At 47.2% G+C, this 15,902-nt stretch overlaps 1 protein-coding gene across 1 annotated transcript in view; it reads left to right on the plus strand.

The window, feature by feature from the left end:
• Positions 1-5,925: 5,925 nt before the first annotated feature.
• The window catches only part of Rhpn2 (rhophilin Rho GTPase binding protein 2), a 62,117-nt gene continuing 52,140 nt past the window's right edge, over positions 5,926-15,902 (plus strand). The window contains exons 1-2 of the mRNA XM_031386197.1: positions 5,926-5,968; positions 6,128-6,197. Of these exons, the coding sequence (XP_031242057.1) occupies positions 6,129-6,197 (69 nt within the window). The 5' untranslated portion in view covers positions 5,926-5,968; position 6,128. The remainder of the gene's footprint in view (positions 5,969-6,127; positions 6,198-15,902) is intronic.

Consider the following 15,902-nt stretch of genomic DNA (forward strand, 5'->3'; position numbering starts at 1 on the left):
GAACTCAGAAATCCGCCTGCCTCTGCCTCCCAAGTGCTGGGATTAAAGGCATGGGCCACCACTGCCCGACTCATGTCTTTCGTTTTTAAATGTTGGTTTATTTGTTTGCAGGAGCAGGGCATGCCATACATGCCACATCATTCATGCCAATAACCCTATGGAGTATGTTCTTTCCTTCCTATGGAGTAAGTTATTTCCATGTAGGTTCCAAGAATTGACCTCAGGTTGCCACGCTTTGTGGCAAGTGCCTTTACCTACTGAAGTACCTTGGTGGCCCTGGTATAGTATTTTATGTCTGGCTTCCTTTGCTCAGCAACACCAGGGTGAGATCCCTTGATTTTGTATGTAAAAGCAAAGTGTTCTCTTCATTGTTTGCCACTTTCCATGATGTGAGCCTGCTGTGCCTCGCCTATCCATTCTACCACAAACCGGCTGTTAGGTCATTTATTGTTAGAGAACTTGGTAGCTTCTATCTCAGATAGTTCAGTCAGGGATATTCTTTTATTTCTGTTTTGTGAGTGTATATGTATGTGTGGTACATGAACACATGACTGTGTGTGTGTGTGTGTGTGTGTGTGTGTGTGTGTGTGTGTGTGGTGTGGTGTGCAGACCAGAGGCTAAGCCTGAGTGTTGGTCTTTAGAAAGACTGTCTACCTTGTAAATTCTTGTTCTGTTTTTGTAAGGGAATCTCAGGAAGCCTGGACCGGCCTTGAACTCACTGTATACCCAAGGAGGACACTGAACTTCTGATCCTTTGGCTTCCCATTCCCAAGTGTTAAGATTTAAGGTATATGGGCTAGAGAAATGGCTCAGCAGATAAGAGCACTGACTGCTCTTCCAGGGGTCCTGAGTTCAATTCCCAGCAACCACATAGTGGTTCACAACCATCTGTAATGGGATCTGATTCCCCCTTCTGGTGTGTCTGAAGCCAGTGACAGTGTACTTATATATATTAAATAAATAAGTCTTTAAAAAGATATATCAGGTATATACTACTATATATCAGGTATGAAGCTTGGGATGGAACACAGGACTGCCTGTATACTAGTAAGTCCTCTGCCAAATGAATATATATTCTAGTCGCCCCTTTGGTTTTTAAGACAGGATATCTCACTACATTGTGGGGCTCATTGATTAGCCAGTGAGCTCCAGGGATTCTCTTGTCTCTGCCTCCCTGCCCTGTACTGGGTTTACAATGTGCTCTGACATTCTCAGCTTTTTTTCTACAGATATAAAACAGGCCCCTGTGAACTCAGCCATCTCTCCACTCTTATCTTGAATTTCTCTTCTTCCCACCTCTACCTCCCAAGCAGGGATTTGAACTCTTGATACTCTTGCTTCAGTCCCCTTGAGTAGGGGGATCACATGTCCTACCATACACAATTCAATGCCAGGTTTTTCGTTTGTTTGTTTGATTGATTGATTGTTTGTTTCATAGCAGTTGAGACAAGTAAGGCTGATGTTGCTTCCCTGTTGGGTTAGCAGTAACAGGTCTCACTTCCTGGTCCCAATGAGATCAGAGTTAGTATAGAAGGACACCCGTGGGAAGTGAGTCATGAGGCTGTCTCAAGGTACCTGGTCTTGAGTACACGTAAGGGTTAAAGTTCAGACAGCTCATGTACTCTGGGGATGGATGCTGGCTGGACCTCTGAAGACACATATCGAGGAGCTAGTTTTAGATGGGCTGGTATGTCTTTAGTGAAAAGCTTCCTTTTCTTTCTCCTTTGTGTCTGTACTATGCTAGGTGTTGAACACAGAGCCTCATATATGTAAGCACCCTACCACTGAGCTACATCCCTAGGCTCTTTTCTTTAACAAACCAGGCAGCTAGAAGAGGCAATGATGTCAGAGTAGATTAAATAATAGATCTTGGTTTTTATTGTATTTACTTTTTACAAGCCTCTCTCTATAGGGCAAAGTACAATTGGGTTTTCTCTCATGGTGATGATGTATTTGCCTTTAAAAATACAAATCGACTTAGTCACGGTGGCTCATGACTATAATTCTGGCAATTGGGAGGCTGAGACAGATAGGTGGCTTCAAGGCTTTACACAGTGAGAACATCCTGAACTATAGAATGAGAATCTGTCTCAAAAAAAATTTGTCTAAATATTTTTTTTTTTTTGAGACAGGGTTTCCTTGTGTAGCCCTGGCTGTCCTGGAACTCACTCTGTAGCCCAGGCTAGCCTCGAACTCAGAAATCCACCTGCCTCTACCTCCCAAGTGCTGAGATTAAAGGCTTGTGCCACCACTGCCCAGCTGTCTAAATATCTTAGAAAAAAAAAACAACCAACCAACCAAACAAACAAACTATAAATGGGGGCTGGAGAGATAGCTGTTCTTCCAGAGGTCATGAATTCAATTCCCAGCAACCACATGGTGGCTCATAATTGTTAGCATCAGAGCATCCAAAGCCTGTGGAGATGCATGGGCGGGTCCACAGACCTGATGCCAGGGCAACAACCACCATATTCCCAGAATCCATTGGGCTCACCTCCCACCTTTATCTGCAGCCACTACGTCAGAACCCATATATATATATATATATATATATATATATATATATATATATACACACACACACACACACACACACACACACACACCACACACACACACAAACACACATACACACACAGGGAACATTCCTCCATCTCTCTTCCCCTTCCTCTCTTTCCGAGCTACTGCCTTCTCTCTCCCTCTCAATTAAACCTCTTACACGTGGAACTATTTGGGCCTAGTGTGTAGTATGTTCTGACTCGACCCACCGTTCTAACACATCAATAACCACCTATAATGTCATCTGGTGCCCTATTCTGGCCTACAGGCTTATATGTGGGCAGAACACTATATATATAAAATACATAAATCTAAACAAGAAAAAGAAAACTATAAAGGGTCTAGAGAGATGATGGATTAGTGGTTAATGTGGCTGATGCTCTTACAGAGAAGAATTGGTTCCCAGAACCTAGGAAGGTGTCTCAAAATCACCTGTGACTCCAGTTCTGGGGAACCCAGCACACATATATGCAGGCATAAAAGTAAATAAAAAGTCTTTTAAAAGACTATTAAGTCCACATTAGTTAAGTTGGCTTGTATGTATAACAAACTGTAAAGGCGATTTGAGCTAGGCTTGGTAAGGTTAGCACTTGGGAACAGGAAGCAGGAGGAGCCAGGGTTCCAGACTACCGTGGACTATACAGCGTGTCAGTATTTTAACACAAAACAGCAATTGAAACTCCAGTGTAGTAGGAGATGGGGACTGTACCAAAGGGGACAGGGAAGAGAGGAGGCAGCAAGCCTGAGGTAAGACACTGATGGGAAGTGTGCCCTTGGCCACTCCTGTCTTCAGAACCTAGGTCTTCGCCCCTGAAGAGGGAAGATCCTTTGAGGCCTTTTATAGGTCCAAGGGTGCTAAAACTGAAGCACACTGTCTGTTCAAGTTCTGGTTAGAGTGGAGGTTATATGACTGGTAAGTTCATGAGTATTAACACAGTAACCCACTACTCTTGGAGCCTGAACCAAAGTAACTGTGTTTAACCCTCAGCCCCAGACCAGCACATTTCCAATGAATTAAAGAGAGCCTGTGTCAAACTGATTTGTGATACTCAATTGACTTAGGAAGGAAGAAAAATTTTTTTTTCATTAGCTCTTCCCCAAAACACCTGCCTCAGAGTCCTGCTGGTTAGGATTCTATAGGTTTCTTTTCTTTCTTTTCTTCCATCCTTCCGTCTTTCTTGGAATATGGACACAGGGTCTTTCCACTGAGCCCCAGTGTAGTGGGTTAATGTCTTTGGTCAGTTTGACGCTAGCTAGAGGAGGGAGTCTGATCGAGAAAATTCCTCCATAAGATAGGTCAGTAGGCAAGTCTCTGGAGCATTATGTCGATTTGACGTGGGAGGGCCCTGCCTACTGTGGGTGGTCCTAACTCTCTGCAGGTTGTTCAGAGTTGAATAAGAAAGCAGGCAGTGGGGGCTGGGGACGGAGAGATGGCTCAGTGATTGAGAGCACAGGCTGCTCTTCAAGAGAACCTGCATGGAGCCTTACAACTGCCTGTAACTCCAATTCCAGGGGATCTGATGCCCTTATATGAGCTCCACGGACACATACATAAGGCATGCAGGCATACATGCAGGCAAGACAGCCATACACATAAAGTAATAATCATTAAAAATGAAAAAAAAAAAAAAAGCAGGCTGTGCAAGCTGTGGAGCAGTGTTCTTCAAGGTCTTTGCTTCATTTCCTGACTCTGGCGTGTTCCTGCCTTGAGTTTCTGAACTGGTTTCCCTCAGTGATGTAAGATATATGCAAGTAAGGAAGAAATCAAATAAAACCTTTCTTCCTCCAAGTTCCTTTTCGTCAGTCTCTTTATCACAGCAGTGTAAAGCAAACTAAGGCGTCAGGCTAGCCTCAAACTCAACAATAGTGCAGTTTCAGCTTCCTGAAAGGCATCGAGATCACATCCTTTGTGCCATCACGTCCTTTGGCAGGACCTTTCTTACACTTAAGTAGCCCTTTTCTCATGACCAGATGGATTTAATTTATTTTACTTACTAACTTGTTGCTTTTGTTTATTTCAAGTACTTATTTTAAAACTCTCAAGCCATATATATATTTACTTTCAATATGTTTTTACATTTATTTATTTTGTGTGTATGGTGGGGGGGGGGCATGCACGTGCCAAGGCGCCCGTGTGAGATCTGAGAACTTGTGGAAGTTGGATTTTGCCCCTTCTACCCTATGGGTCCCAAGGAATGGACCTCGGGTTGTCAGACTGAGCGGCAAGCACCTTTATCCTCTGAGCCACTTCTCCAGCGACACTAACATAGAAACACCCCTTTTGTTGTTTTTTGTTTTTTTGGTTTTTGTTTTTCAAGATAAGGATTCTCTGTGTAGCTTTGGCTTTGAGACCCGCTTGTCTCTGGCTCCGGAATCCTGGGATTAAACGCACCTGGCCCTAAAATACTTTTTAAAGGGCATGAAAACGGTTGGTTAGTTTTGAAAGCTAAACCTGAGGTTTACACTGCGACCCACAGACCGCCAAAGGCAGAAGACAAAGGTGTTCTTTGGTGGTGGTGGCGGCGGCGAGGAAGGAGTCTGCGGGCTGGGAACTCTAGGTCTCTGCAGATGGATTGTAGCCTATGTGCCAGCAATATCCGACGTCAGAGTTTGCCTACTCTCCAGTAGGAGGTACCGCAAACGCCTAAGGGACCCCCTGATACTTCTGTACTAACCACATCGATACCTGCAACCTCGGACCAGCCAGAGAAAGAATCATTTGGGCCTGAGAACTGAGAAAACCGGAGCTGGGAACTCTGGCTAAGAAGAAGCATCCTTGAAGACACCTGAAGAGTTCCTGTGCACAAAGCATGCTCAGTAGGTGGCCCCCTCTCCCGACAACGACTTCGGCTACCTGGCGTTCTCTCCAGCAGCTTTCCTGTTCTCCCTGGCCAGAGCTTTTAAAAAGCTTCGGAGCAGCGATTGAACTGGTCATGAATGTCCAAGTCCCTGGGTGGGAAAGCAACCGTGCATTTAGCGCTCTCTGCATCTACTACTTCTAGGGCTCCAGAGAAAGGGGCGAATCTGGGTTTCGCTACGGCCGCTGAAACCCCTATCCCGCTGGCTGCGCCACCTTGAAGATCACAAGGTAGAGAGCTATTAACCAACACGCAGATTAAGATCGAAGGCTCAGCAGGAGCACCATTCTAGACTCCCGGCAGAGACGCACTCAACACTAGCACGGGGCAGGGGCGTGGTCTATACAATTAAGGGCAGGGCTTCAGGGCTCCGGCTTCAGTCTCGGGCGGGGCTGGAGGAGGACCGTGCTCGTTGTGGGCGGGGCCTGGGTTGAGCGGGGCATGGCTACAGAGTTAGGTATCCGCCTCCTATAGGACTGGACGGTGGAGAGGCGGGGCCTAGATGGCAGAACCGAGTTCCAGGCTGGGGATCTGCCTGCGTCCAGGTCTTGGTAGGAGGGGCGGAGCTCCAGATATCTGGCGCTCTAGGGCTCGGGCGGGGCGGCGGGACGGCTGGTCTGTCCGGGCGGGAGCGGGGGCGGGTCCCGGCGCCTCCTGGGGCCCTTAGTAGCCACTGCACCTCAGTTCACCCTCGACTCCCGCTCTGCCAGCATGACCGACGCGCTGCTACCCGCGGCCCCCCAGCCGCTGGAGAAAGAGGGTGATGACTACTTTCGAAAGGTGAGCGGCGAATCAGCAGACCCTCTCTGTCCCCGCAAACTGCGGAGCGTCCTGAAGGGGCTTGCGGCCGGGGTCGGCTTGGACCGGAGGGGGAGGGGAAGGAGAAGGGAGGGGACCGCAGGGTTGGTGCGGGCCGAACGGCGGAGGAGGGGGGTCGGAAGGGGATTGCACGGGGCTTGGAGCCCGGAGCAGACGGCAGCCTGGCTGGGGCGCGCAGGTGCACAGGCGGGCCACGCGCAGGTGGGAGCTTGATGGCCCTGCCAGCCTTCTCGCGCTGGTGGGGAAAAGACCGGCCCCTGGCCACGTTGGCGACCTCGGTTGGTCCCTCGGCGCTGATACCGCAGCCCAGTATCCACCCGGGCGCTTAGCCGTGGTGCATGTGGAGGGCGAGTTTTGCTCTTTTGCCTCCCAAATACTTTCAGCGTTCGCCCCCTTCGACTTCTTGGTAAGGGAGGGTAGATGCTGCCTCCCTCGTTTGTTCTTGCCCAAAAGAGCCAGAGAACCGGAGTCTCACTCCTCCACAGTGGATTTATCTGTTTTTGGTTGTCCGAGAGACCGGGCGGGCGAGACTGGACTCTGCGCGCTTGGCACGTCTTGGCGCTCCTGGGCAATTTGTGCGACTGCCTTTCGTCCTGCAGCTCAGTTCCTCAAAAGCGACCCCATTAGGTGCCCACAGCGATGCTGGGATTGCCCAACAGCTGCAAGAACTGGCTTACAAAGACGCTTTAGAGGTGCGAATCACAGTGACAGACTCCTCACCTTCCTCTTGGGTCCCTAGTTAGTCTAAAAATAGCCTTTGGACTTTGGCCAAGGATCACCTGGTGGGTTGAGAGATTGTCGTGGATATTTTTCTAACTGATACGATCGAAGGCGCAGCGAGTAGTCATGAATAGGGAAGTGAAACTCCTTCCCACAGAGCAATCAATTCTTAATTGTTCCAACGCCACTTCGTAAATGGGCTTGGCAGCTTCCTTCTCCTGTGGGACACTGGCAACTTAAAGAGCTTTTGCTCACAAGTGAAGTAGAAATAGAAAAGAGGGGAATCTGGAGACAGGTGGGGACAGTGGGCAAATTTTTAAGTTCCTTTTGGCGTTTAAAAAGTTTTAAAGTATATTTAACTTGAAAGATGTCATCATGGAATTGCAGGATTATAACTTCTAATTATGTATGGCATTTAGGCCAGAGGATCACAAGCCAGAATTGCAGGAGGTTGCTTGGCCTGGGAATCTCAAGATGTCCAACCTAAGGCCCTAGGGCCTGGCTACCACCCCCACAAAATTGCTTTACAGCCTACAGCAAGTTGCTGTCTCTTTGTGGGATATCAGTTCTTGCTAGATTGTTTGTCTTCTGAACAGATGGCTTGGTAGACCCGCGGCAGCTTCTTGTAGGGAGAAGGCAGGAAGTCAGAGAGGATGAAATATACTCTGGAGGGTGTCCAGCTTTTCAGAACAAGTTCTCCTGTGGCACCCATTCAGGGCTGTGAATCTTAGGGAAGGACGTGGATGGGGAAGGGAAAAGATTGGAGTCTGAATGTTTTTTAAAGATTCAAGTGTCAGCCAGGCTGTGGTGGCGTGCGCCTTTAATCCCAGCACTCGGGAGGCAGAGGCAGGCCTGGTGTACAGAGTGAGTTCCACGACAGCCAGGGTTATACAGTGAAAACCTGTATTGAAAAAACCAAAAACAGAAAAACAAACAAACAAACAAAAAAAGATTTAAGTGTATGTATATGTTCGTGCATGCACTCACACACACCTTAGAGGCCAGAAGGGAAGACCAAATACCCTAGGAGTGGAATTACAAGTAGTTGCAAACATCCACTTAACATGAGTGCTAGGAACCAAACTAAGGTCCTCTGTTGGAGCAGCAAGCAAGCCTAACCACTGAGCCATCTCTCCAGTTCTTTGGGTATTTCTCAGGTGCAGTTTCTTGGATGCTGGCTGAGCGCAGAGTATGGTGAAGTTTATAGTTAGCGTCCATGCAGAAGCAAAGCCTTGTCACCGTGACTGTGTTGTGTCTGAGTGATGTCGTGCCAGTCTGCAGAGTGCTGCCTTTTGTGTCAGGAAACTAAAAGGGTTAGAGGAAGTTTTTCTAATCTGTGCCCTGAGCCAGTTTGATGTAAGTTATATGACAGATGAATGAAAGATGGAGGTTAGACAGGTGAAGGAGATGGAGAAGGGGCCCTGCAGGCAGAGGGAACACCCTGGGCAAAGGCATAGAGGCATGGGTGCTTGGAACTTATTTTCTTTCTTTTTTTTTTTAAAGATTTATTTATTATTATATCTAAGTACACTGTAGCTGTCTTCAGACACACCAGAAGAGGGCATCAGATCTCATTACGGATGGTTGTGAGCCACCATGTGGTTGTTGGGATTTGAACTCAGGACCTTTTGGAAGAGCAGTCAGTGCTCTTAACCCCCGAGCCTTCTCTCCAGCCCTGCTTGGGACTTTCTTGAGAGTAGAGGTACATTTGGGAACTCAGCAGTTTCAGATTACATATCCTAAGGAACTAGGGAACTCTGGAGATCCATGGAAACATTTAAAGCAGGTTCAGCTGCGTGGGATTTGTACCAGAAAAATCGTTTTGACTGCGGTGATGGAGAAACAGTGAAAACTGGACAGGAAGAAGTTATGTTGCTTTACACCAGCGCTTCTCAACCTTCCTAATGCTGTGACTCTTGTTTTGTTTTTTTTTGTTTGTTTTTGTTTTTTGTTTTGTTTTTTTGTTTTTGAGACAGGGTTTCTCTGTGTAGCCCTGGCTGTCCTGAACTCACTCTATAGACCAGGCTGGCCTTGAACTCAGAGATCCACCTGCCTCTGCCTCCCAAGTGCTGGGATTAAAGGCGTGCGCCACCACCGCCCGGCATATGCTGTGACTCTTTAAGATTTATTTATTTATCATATGTAAGTATACTGTAGCTATCTTCAGATATCTCAGAAGAGGGCATCAGATCTCATTACGGATGGCTGTGAGCCGCCATGTGGTTGCTGGGATTTGAACCTTCAGTAGAGCAGTCGGCACTCTTAACCACTAAGCCATCTCTCCAGCCCCATGCTGTGACTCTTTAACGTAGCTCTTCATGTTGTGGTGACCGCCCCCCAAAACCATAAAGATAATTTTTGTTGCTACTTAATAACTGTAATTTTGGTGCTGTTATAAATGTCTGCTGTGTAGGATATCTGATATGCCACCCCCAAAGGTGTCTTGACCCATCTGTGGAGAATCACTGCTTTAGGCCCTGTGACCCCATCATCTTTATCTTCTCCACCCTGATACAGCCCGCTGATGGCAGTCTGAAACCCTACGTCCAGGTGGGGACTGCCGCTCAGTGGTAGGGCACTTGCCTGACATGCACATGATCCTGGGTTCCCTCCACAGCCCTATGAATATAAACACTGGATAGCCCGGGATGCCGGCAGGGAGGCTCAGATAGTGAGTGGGAACTGGCAGTTTGACAGCTGCGGATGGGAGATGCCACTTTGGGAGTCACCCGAGCGATAGCCGGTTTCAGCAGTGCGTAAAGAAGCCTGGACAGAAGTATCTGGATTAAGGGAAGGAACGGGGAGAAGATAGAAGACACGGAAGCTGGAAGGGTGGCAGGACAGAGGAAGCTGAGAGAAGTTAAGTCTTTTTTTAGCAGAGGTTGACAAGCCTGAAGAGTGCTGGAGAGCTCCAGGTTGTCCCTTCAAGGGAAGAAGCAGTGAGTGAGTGAGTGAGTGAGCAGAGGGTAGGAATAAAAGCCAGTGTGGCTGGGATGCTGCAGGGAGATGAAGGAAGACAGAAAGTGTGTGAGTGTAGACAAGGTCTCATTGTATAGTCCAGGTTGACCTCATCCATACAAAATCCTCCTTTGTCAGCAGAGAGATAATTGGGCATAGAACCTACAGCTTTCTATAAGCTAGGGTCTCTCTCTGTAGACCAGGCTGGCCTCAAACTCAGAAATCCACCTGCCTCTGCCTCCCAAGTGCTGGGATCAAAGGCGTGTGCCACCACTGCCCCCCCCCCCCCCCCCCCCGCTTGAATGTTTATTTTCAAAAAGATTTTTATGGGGGCTGGAGAGATGGCTCAGCGGTTAAGAGCATTGACTGTTCTTCCGAAGGTCCTGAGTTCAAATCCCAGCAACTACATGGTGGCTCACAACCATCTGTAATGGGATCTGATGCTTTCTTCTGGTGTGTCTGAAGACAGCTACAGTGTTCTTACATATAATAAATAAATCTTTTAAAAATTAAAAAAAAAAGATTTTTGTGGGGTTGGGAATGGAATTGGGGGCTTCTTGTGTACCTCACATAAATTCTACTACTGACCTATAAATAACCCCCTTTCCCAGATGCTTATTCTAGAATGGGCAAGTCTAGAGACTTGGTTTTTGTGTTTCTTTTCTTTTTCTTTTTTCTTCTTTTGTTGTTGTTGAGGAGGGAGTTTGAATTCTCTATTCTTCTGTCTTTACCTCCCAAGTGCTTGGTTTACAACCCCTCTAGAATCTTCTTAAAAATCTTGTTTTTATGCATACAGCCTCAGGGCTTGTGCCTGCTCTGTCAGTACACTATCTCAGCCTCCTAAAGTCCTTTAAAAGCTGGAGAATGAAATCAAAGAACAGAAGAACACAAAGCAAATTTGCTGCCTCCAGGCTCTGCAGGCGCCTCCTTCTGGAGGATAGACTTAAATTTTGCTTTCTAAGATAAACCTTGATTAGTTGCTCACCAGACAAAACCAAACATAACTGCAGGGAGATGCGATCACACACACCTGAAATTCTGGTAATCAGGATGCAGAGGGGCTAGTGGACCTGTCTGAGGCTCCTTGTACAGTGAGTTCCAGGCCAGCTTGGACTAGTTTTACTGTCTTAGAATGCAAACTAACCAAAGAAGGGAAGAAGTCGGGTGTGGGGTTGTTTGAGACTCAGGAAAAGGATAAACTGGGGAAGTACTCCTGGCCGATAGGAGGGAGGTGAGGTTTGGAAGTTTGGGAGGGTGAGCCAACCAAGAGGGAAGGAAGGGGGACCTAAAAACTGGATCTGTAGTCAGGACCTTAGACAAGAGCCCTCAGGGCAGACCCCTCCACCCACGAGCTTGCAGGATTGGATCCTTATCTGCTCAAGGTAAATTTAAATTCTTATCAGTTCTATGTTATCCCTTCCTCACTTTCAAATGGCATTCTGTTCTATGGACTGAGGAAGGCTCTGCCTTTGGCTGACCCTAGCTCAGGGACTGACCATTGGACCCTGATTCCCCCTACTCTGATGCCCCCTGAGAGATAAAACCCATAGCCATGAGTGAGTTAGGCAAGTGCTCTACCTGTCTGTGACAGCTCCAGCCCCTGGGCCCTGCTGCTTAAGGCAGGCCTCATTTCCTGGGGTGCTGAGCAAGGCTGTGATCCCAGGCTTTGTCTGCAAAGTTCAGGCCATGCTTGAAAAGGAATGAGCTTTTCACTGTGTTCAGAGTGAGCAGTGGGGTGGCTCACAGGCCACGGTCGGCTGTGTTTTGTGTGACTTGTACACAAAATGAAACCTAATTGCTCCCAAGACTCTATGCAAGTTGGTTGTGGATCCAAAGTGTGCAAAATGACAGGGAAGGGACACTGGTAAACCAGAGGCTCTTGGGCATTGTACAGGACCTGGTTGTACAGTTTGAGGACATAGAACCCCAGGCCAGGACATCCTCAGGACAAACTCTGTCTTCTGGGTCTGGAAGACAACTTGGAGGCATCTTTAAAAAGAACAGAGAGAGAACTCGCTGGCTGTCAAGGTGCTATGTCTTTCTCTGGCTTCTCACTGGGCTGTTTCCTTCTTCCTAAATTTTATAAAGCTTACATCAAAACAGATTCTATAAGATTACGATAAATTCCTTTTCCAGCTTGTATGCCTTTATATATTTAAAATTTCTTCTTCCTTAAAAGAGAATTGAGCCAGGTTGCTACCTCATCTCCCCAGATTTTTTATTCTTGTTCAGAAAGGCTTCAAAGAAAATGTGTTCAGACCTGTTGTTAACTGCAGAGCCATGTGAAGTTCTGTATACAGAGAAGAGCAGACCCCCTTCTCTGTGGCCTCCTCCCCCCTGGGGGCGGTAATTCTAAAATTCCCCCCAGAAAACCTGTTTCAGCTGGTGGAAAAGGAAAAAGGAAAAATATAGAAAACCTTGCCCTAGGACTTTAGAGAGGCTCAAAGTGGGAGGTGGTGGCAGAGCAGAGAGCTGTGGGACAGTGAGGCTCTGTCGCTTGCTATCTCTCCGCCTCTTCTTCCCCAGGGAACACTGTCCATTGTTTTTATTCAAGAGCTGTAGGGCCGCTGATTGTTTGTTCTTTAAACCTGCTGGCTGGACAGGGCCCCAAGGTCCACTGTGTCCTGGTTTATGGCCCCTGTTTACTCTCTGGGCTTCCTGGAGGCTCCAACTGGGAAGGAAGGAGGAGAAATCCTACTTTTCTACTTTTCGTCTTCATTTTTTGTTCTGTTTTGTTTTGTTTTTAAATTGAGACAAGGTTGTACTATGTAGCTCTGACTGGCCTGGAGTTCACTATATGTACCACCGGCCTTGAATTCACAAAGATCTACTTGCCTCTGCCTCCAGAGTGCTGGGATCCAAGGCATGCACCATTATACCTGACTGGGCTCTTTTCTTTGTAAGCCAGTCTCTTTTCTTTGTCCTCTGTACCCATGATCTGATTTTATATGAGAGACCTATAGGGAAGTCTTGTTTCATTTATTTCTGTTGATGCCGGGCTTTTGGTGTTGTAGGCAAGCACTCTACCACTGAGCTACATCTCCATCCTCTGTTTACTTCTTATTTTGAAGCAAGGTCTCCCTAAGTTTTCCAGGCTGGCTTTACAACTCTCTGTATCACAGGTTGTCCTTAAACTTTTGATCCCTCTGCCTCAGCTCAGCTGTATGGGTCATAGGGGATCAACAGCTCTAGTCCTATGGGCTAATGATGTTGTCCCTGCCCTTAGGTTCATTGTTGGTCCCCAGATCAGGAGGAGGGAAGAAAGTGAAGGGGCATCTACATTTGCTGATCCTGTTTCTCACTAGCTCAGGGTTAGACTACTTGCCTAGCAAAGGCAGAGCCCTGGGTCTGGTTCCCAGCACTGAAAAACAAAGGATACACAAAAGATCCAAGCCCCAGAACAACCAAGGGTCCCCCACCCTTAATGTGGGTCTAAAGGCCTGGCTGGATGCAGGCTGACCATAGCCTTCATGAGGGTCCAGGTTTGCAGAGGTGCACACCTACAGCCCAGAGGGCCTGCTGGCACCGCTTTTGCTGTGGGATTATGGCCAGAGGAGTCTCCTGGCAGAAGCAGAGTTTTCAGGTGACTCAGAGGAGAGTCAATGTGATGAGCTGTAGCACTGTAAATGTCCCTTGTTTCCTGGGGCAGCTTGGACACTTGCCAAGACACCACCTGACGCTGCTGGGCATTGGCTTTCTCTGGATCAACACTTCCTCCTGTGGCTCAGGTGCGTTGTCTCCTGACACAAAGGCCGCATTGGAAGTGGCCACAAAGAACAGAGGAAGTGCAGGTGCATCTCAGCCTTAGGGCTGTGTGGACAGAGTGGGCAGTAGGGCTGTCTGCAACGCGCCAGGGACAGAGCGATGGTGGTGAACCATGTGAGTCCCGGCTTTTTCGGGGAGAGCTGGGAGTTCATGTGTCCCCCGAGGCTTTGGAAAACTCCCAGGTTTCCATTTGCTTATAAGAGAATAGAGGAACACAAACAACTTCAGAGGTGGTTTATTTTTCTATGTACTGTTTGCATTTTACGGCACCATAAGTTATCATAAAGAAGGCAATCTCTGCAATGTACAAGTTCAAGGTCATACCCCAGTGCCCCCACTCCACAACCATACTGGCTAGATAGGTCTGTTCTTGTGGTGTGGCAATCTTATTGGTTAGAATAAGTGGGCCATATTGTGCTTCCTGTAATACAGTTGGACATTTTGGTGATTGCATGATTGACATACAGTAGATGTTGATGTGGGTTGTGGATCTTACTGGAAGGAGCCTACAGTTCATAAAGTCTTGATTTTTTTTTTAAAGATTTATTTATTACTTTATGTATGTGAGTATACTGTCATGTTCTTCAGACACACCAGAAGGTATCAAATCCCATTACAGATGATTGTGAGCCACCATGTGGTTGCTGGGAATTTAACTCAGGACCTCTAGAAGTGCAGTCAGCGCTCTTAACTGCTTCGCCATCTCTCCAGCCCAAGTCTTGATTCTTATGGTGTCTATGGTCCATCCTCTTGGGAATTACTCGCATGGGAATGGCTTGGGAGGCTGGGAGGAAGGAAACTGGGCCTCTACCTGGTGGACCTCCCAGAAGGGTAAGAGGACTATTTGGCTTTTGTCTTTTTAACTTTTGCAACTTTTATTTTTATTTATGTGCCTGAGTTGTTTGCCTACATAATATGCCTGTGCATCCCATGCATGTAGTGGCTACAGAAACCAGAAGAGGGCGTCGGATCCCCTGAGACTGAAACTGTAGACTGTGTGAACCTCCAGGTTGGGACTGGGAATCAAATTCCAGTCCTCTAGAAGAGCAACCAGTGCTTTTAACCACTGAGCCATGTCCCTAGCCCCACAAGAGCTATTTATAAAATCAAATCTGTGTTTTAATTCTTTATTATTTATTTATTGGGGTGTATGTTGTTGTTGGGTAGTTTTTTGTTTTGTTTTTGTTTTTGGGCCAAGGTCTTGCAGTGTAGCCTAGGCTGGCCTCAGACTCAAGATATTCTGGCCTTAATCTCCCATGTGGAGAGATCACAGGCCTGCACGATTTGTTCATTTGTTTATTTTAGGCATGGAAATCTAGACTCCTCCATCTCCAGTCTCCAGCGTGGCAAGAAGTGAAATGAGCTCTGTGTGTATTGCAGGGTATGGCTTGCTATTTCTGTACTTTTCTGGCCGACAGCTCTGGGAAAATCAGAAACAAACAAGTCTTGTTTTCCAGATTTTAGTGGTTGAGTAAGGGATTGTGCAAGCAGAACAGACCTGGAGAGGCAGAGAAATATATTCTTGCTGAAGAAACACACCTGCTTTGTGTGACCCAGTCCTGGGGTCTCTGGCCTGGTGCTGTACCAGGCTCACCCTGTCTCTCACTCCCAACTGCTCTATCTAGAACTTGCTCTTTGCCCTGACGTCACCAGAACTTCCATACGGATGGGCTTTATCTGGAGTTATCCATGTCTTCCAAGTTAGATGCCTCCAATATCCCCTTAGGCATTGCTTTAAAATAGGGTTTTACAGGTAAACAGCCTGTTGGAGTCCCCAGAAAAGATGAACACACCATGAGATAGTGCTATAAGATAGATGTGTCTGTCTGTCTGCCTGTCTGTCTGCCTATCTACCAACCTACCTACCTACCTACCTATCTATGATCTATGTCTCAGTAGATAGTAGATCAGCCTCGAACTGCTGATCCTCCTGCCTCACCCTCCTGAATGCTGGACTGCTCGTGTGTACCATCATGCTTGGCATCCTGTAGCAGAATTTTACTCAGCAATAAGAAAGGAACAGATGTTGGCAAATGCAGCATCACAGACAAATCTTAAGATAGGTTGTTGGGCAAAATAAAGATGCATACTGATTCTATTTGTGTAGTCTGAGAACACACAGAAATGTAAGGTGGTAAAAACTCAGTGTGAGGCCTATGAGATGGCTCAGCTCTCAAAGGCTCCTAAGTCTCCTGACCTGCATTTAATCACCAGAACCCACGA

Source organism: Mastomys coucha, unplaced genomic scaffold (genome assembly GCF_008632895.1).
Source record: "Mastomys coucha isolate ucsf_1 unplaced genomic scaffold, UCSF_Mcou_1 pScaffold21, whole genome shotgun sequence".
NCBI lineage: Eukaryota > Metazoa > Chordata > Mammalia > Rodentia > Muridae > Mastomys > Mastomys coucha.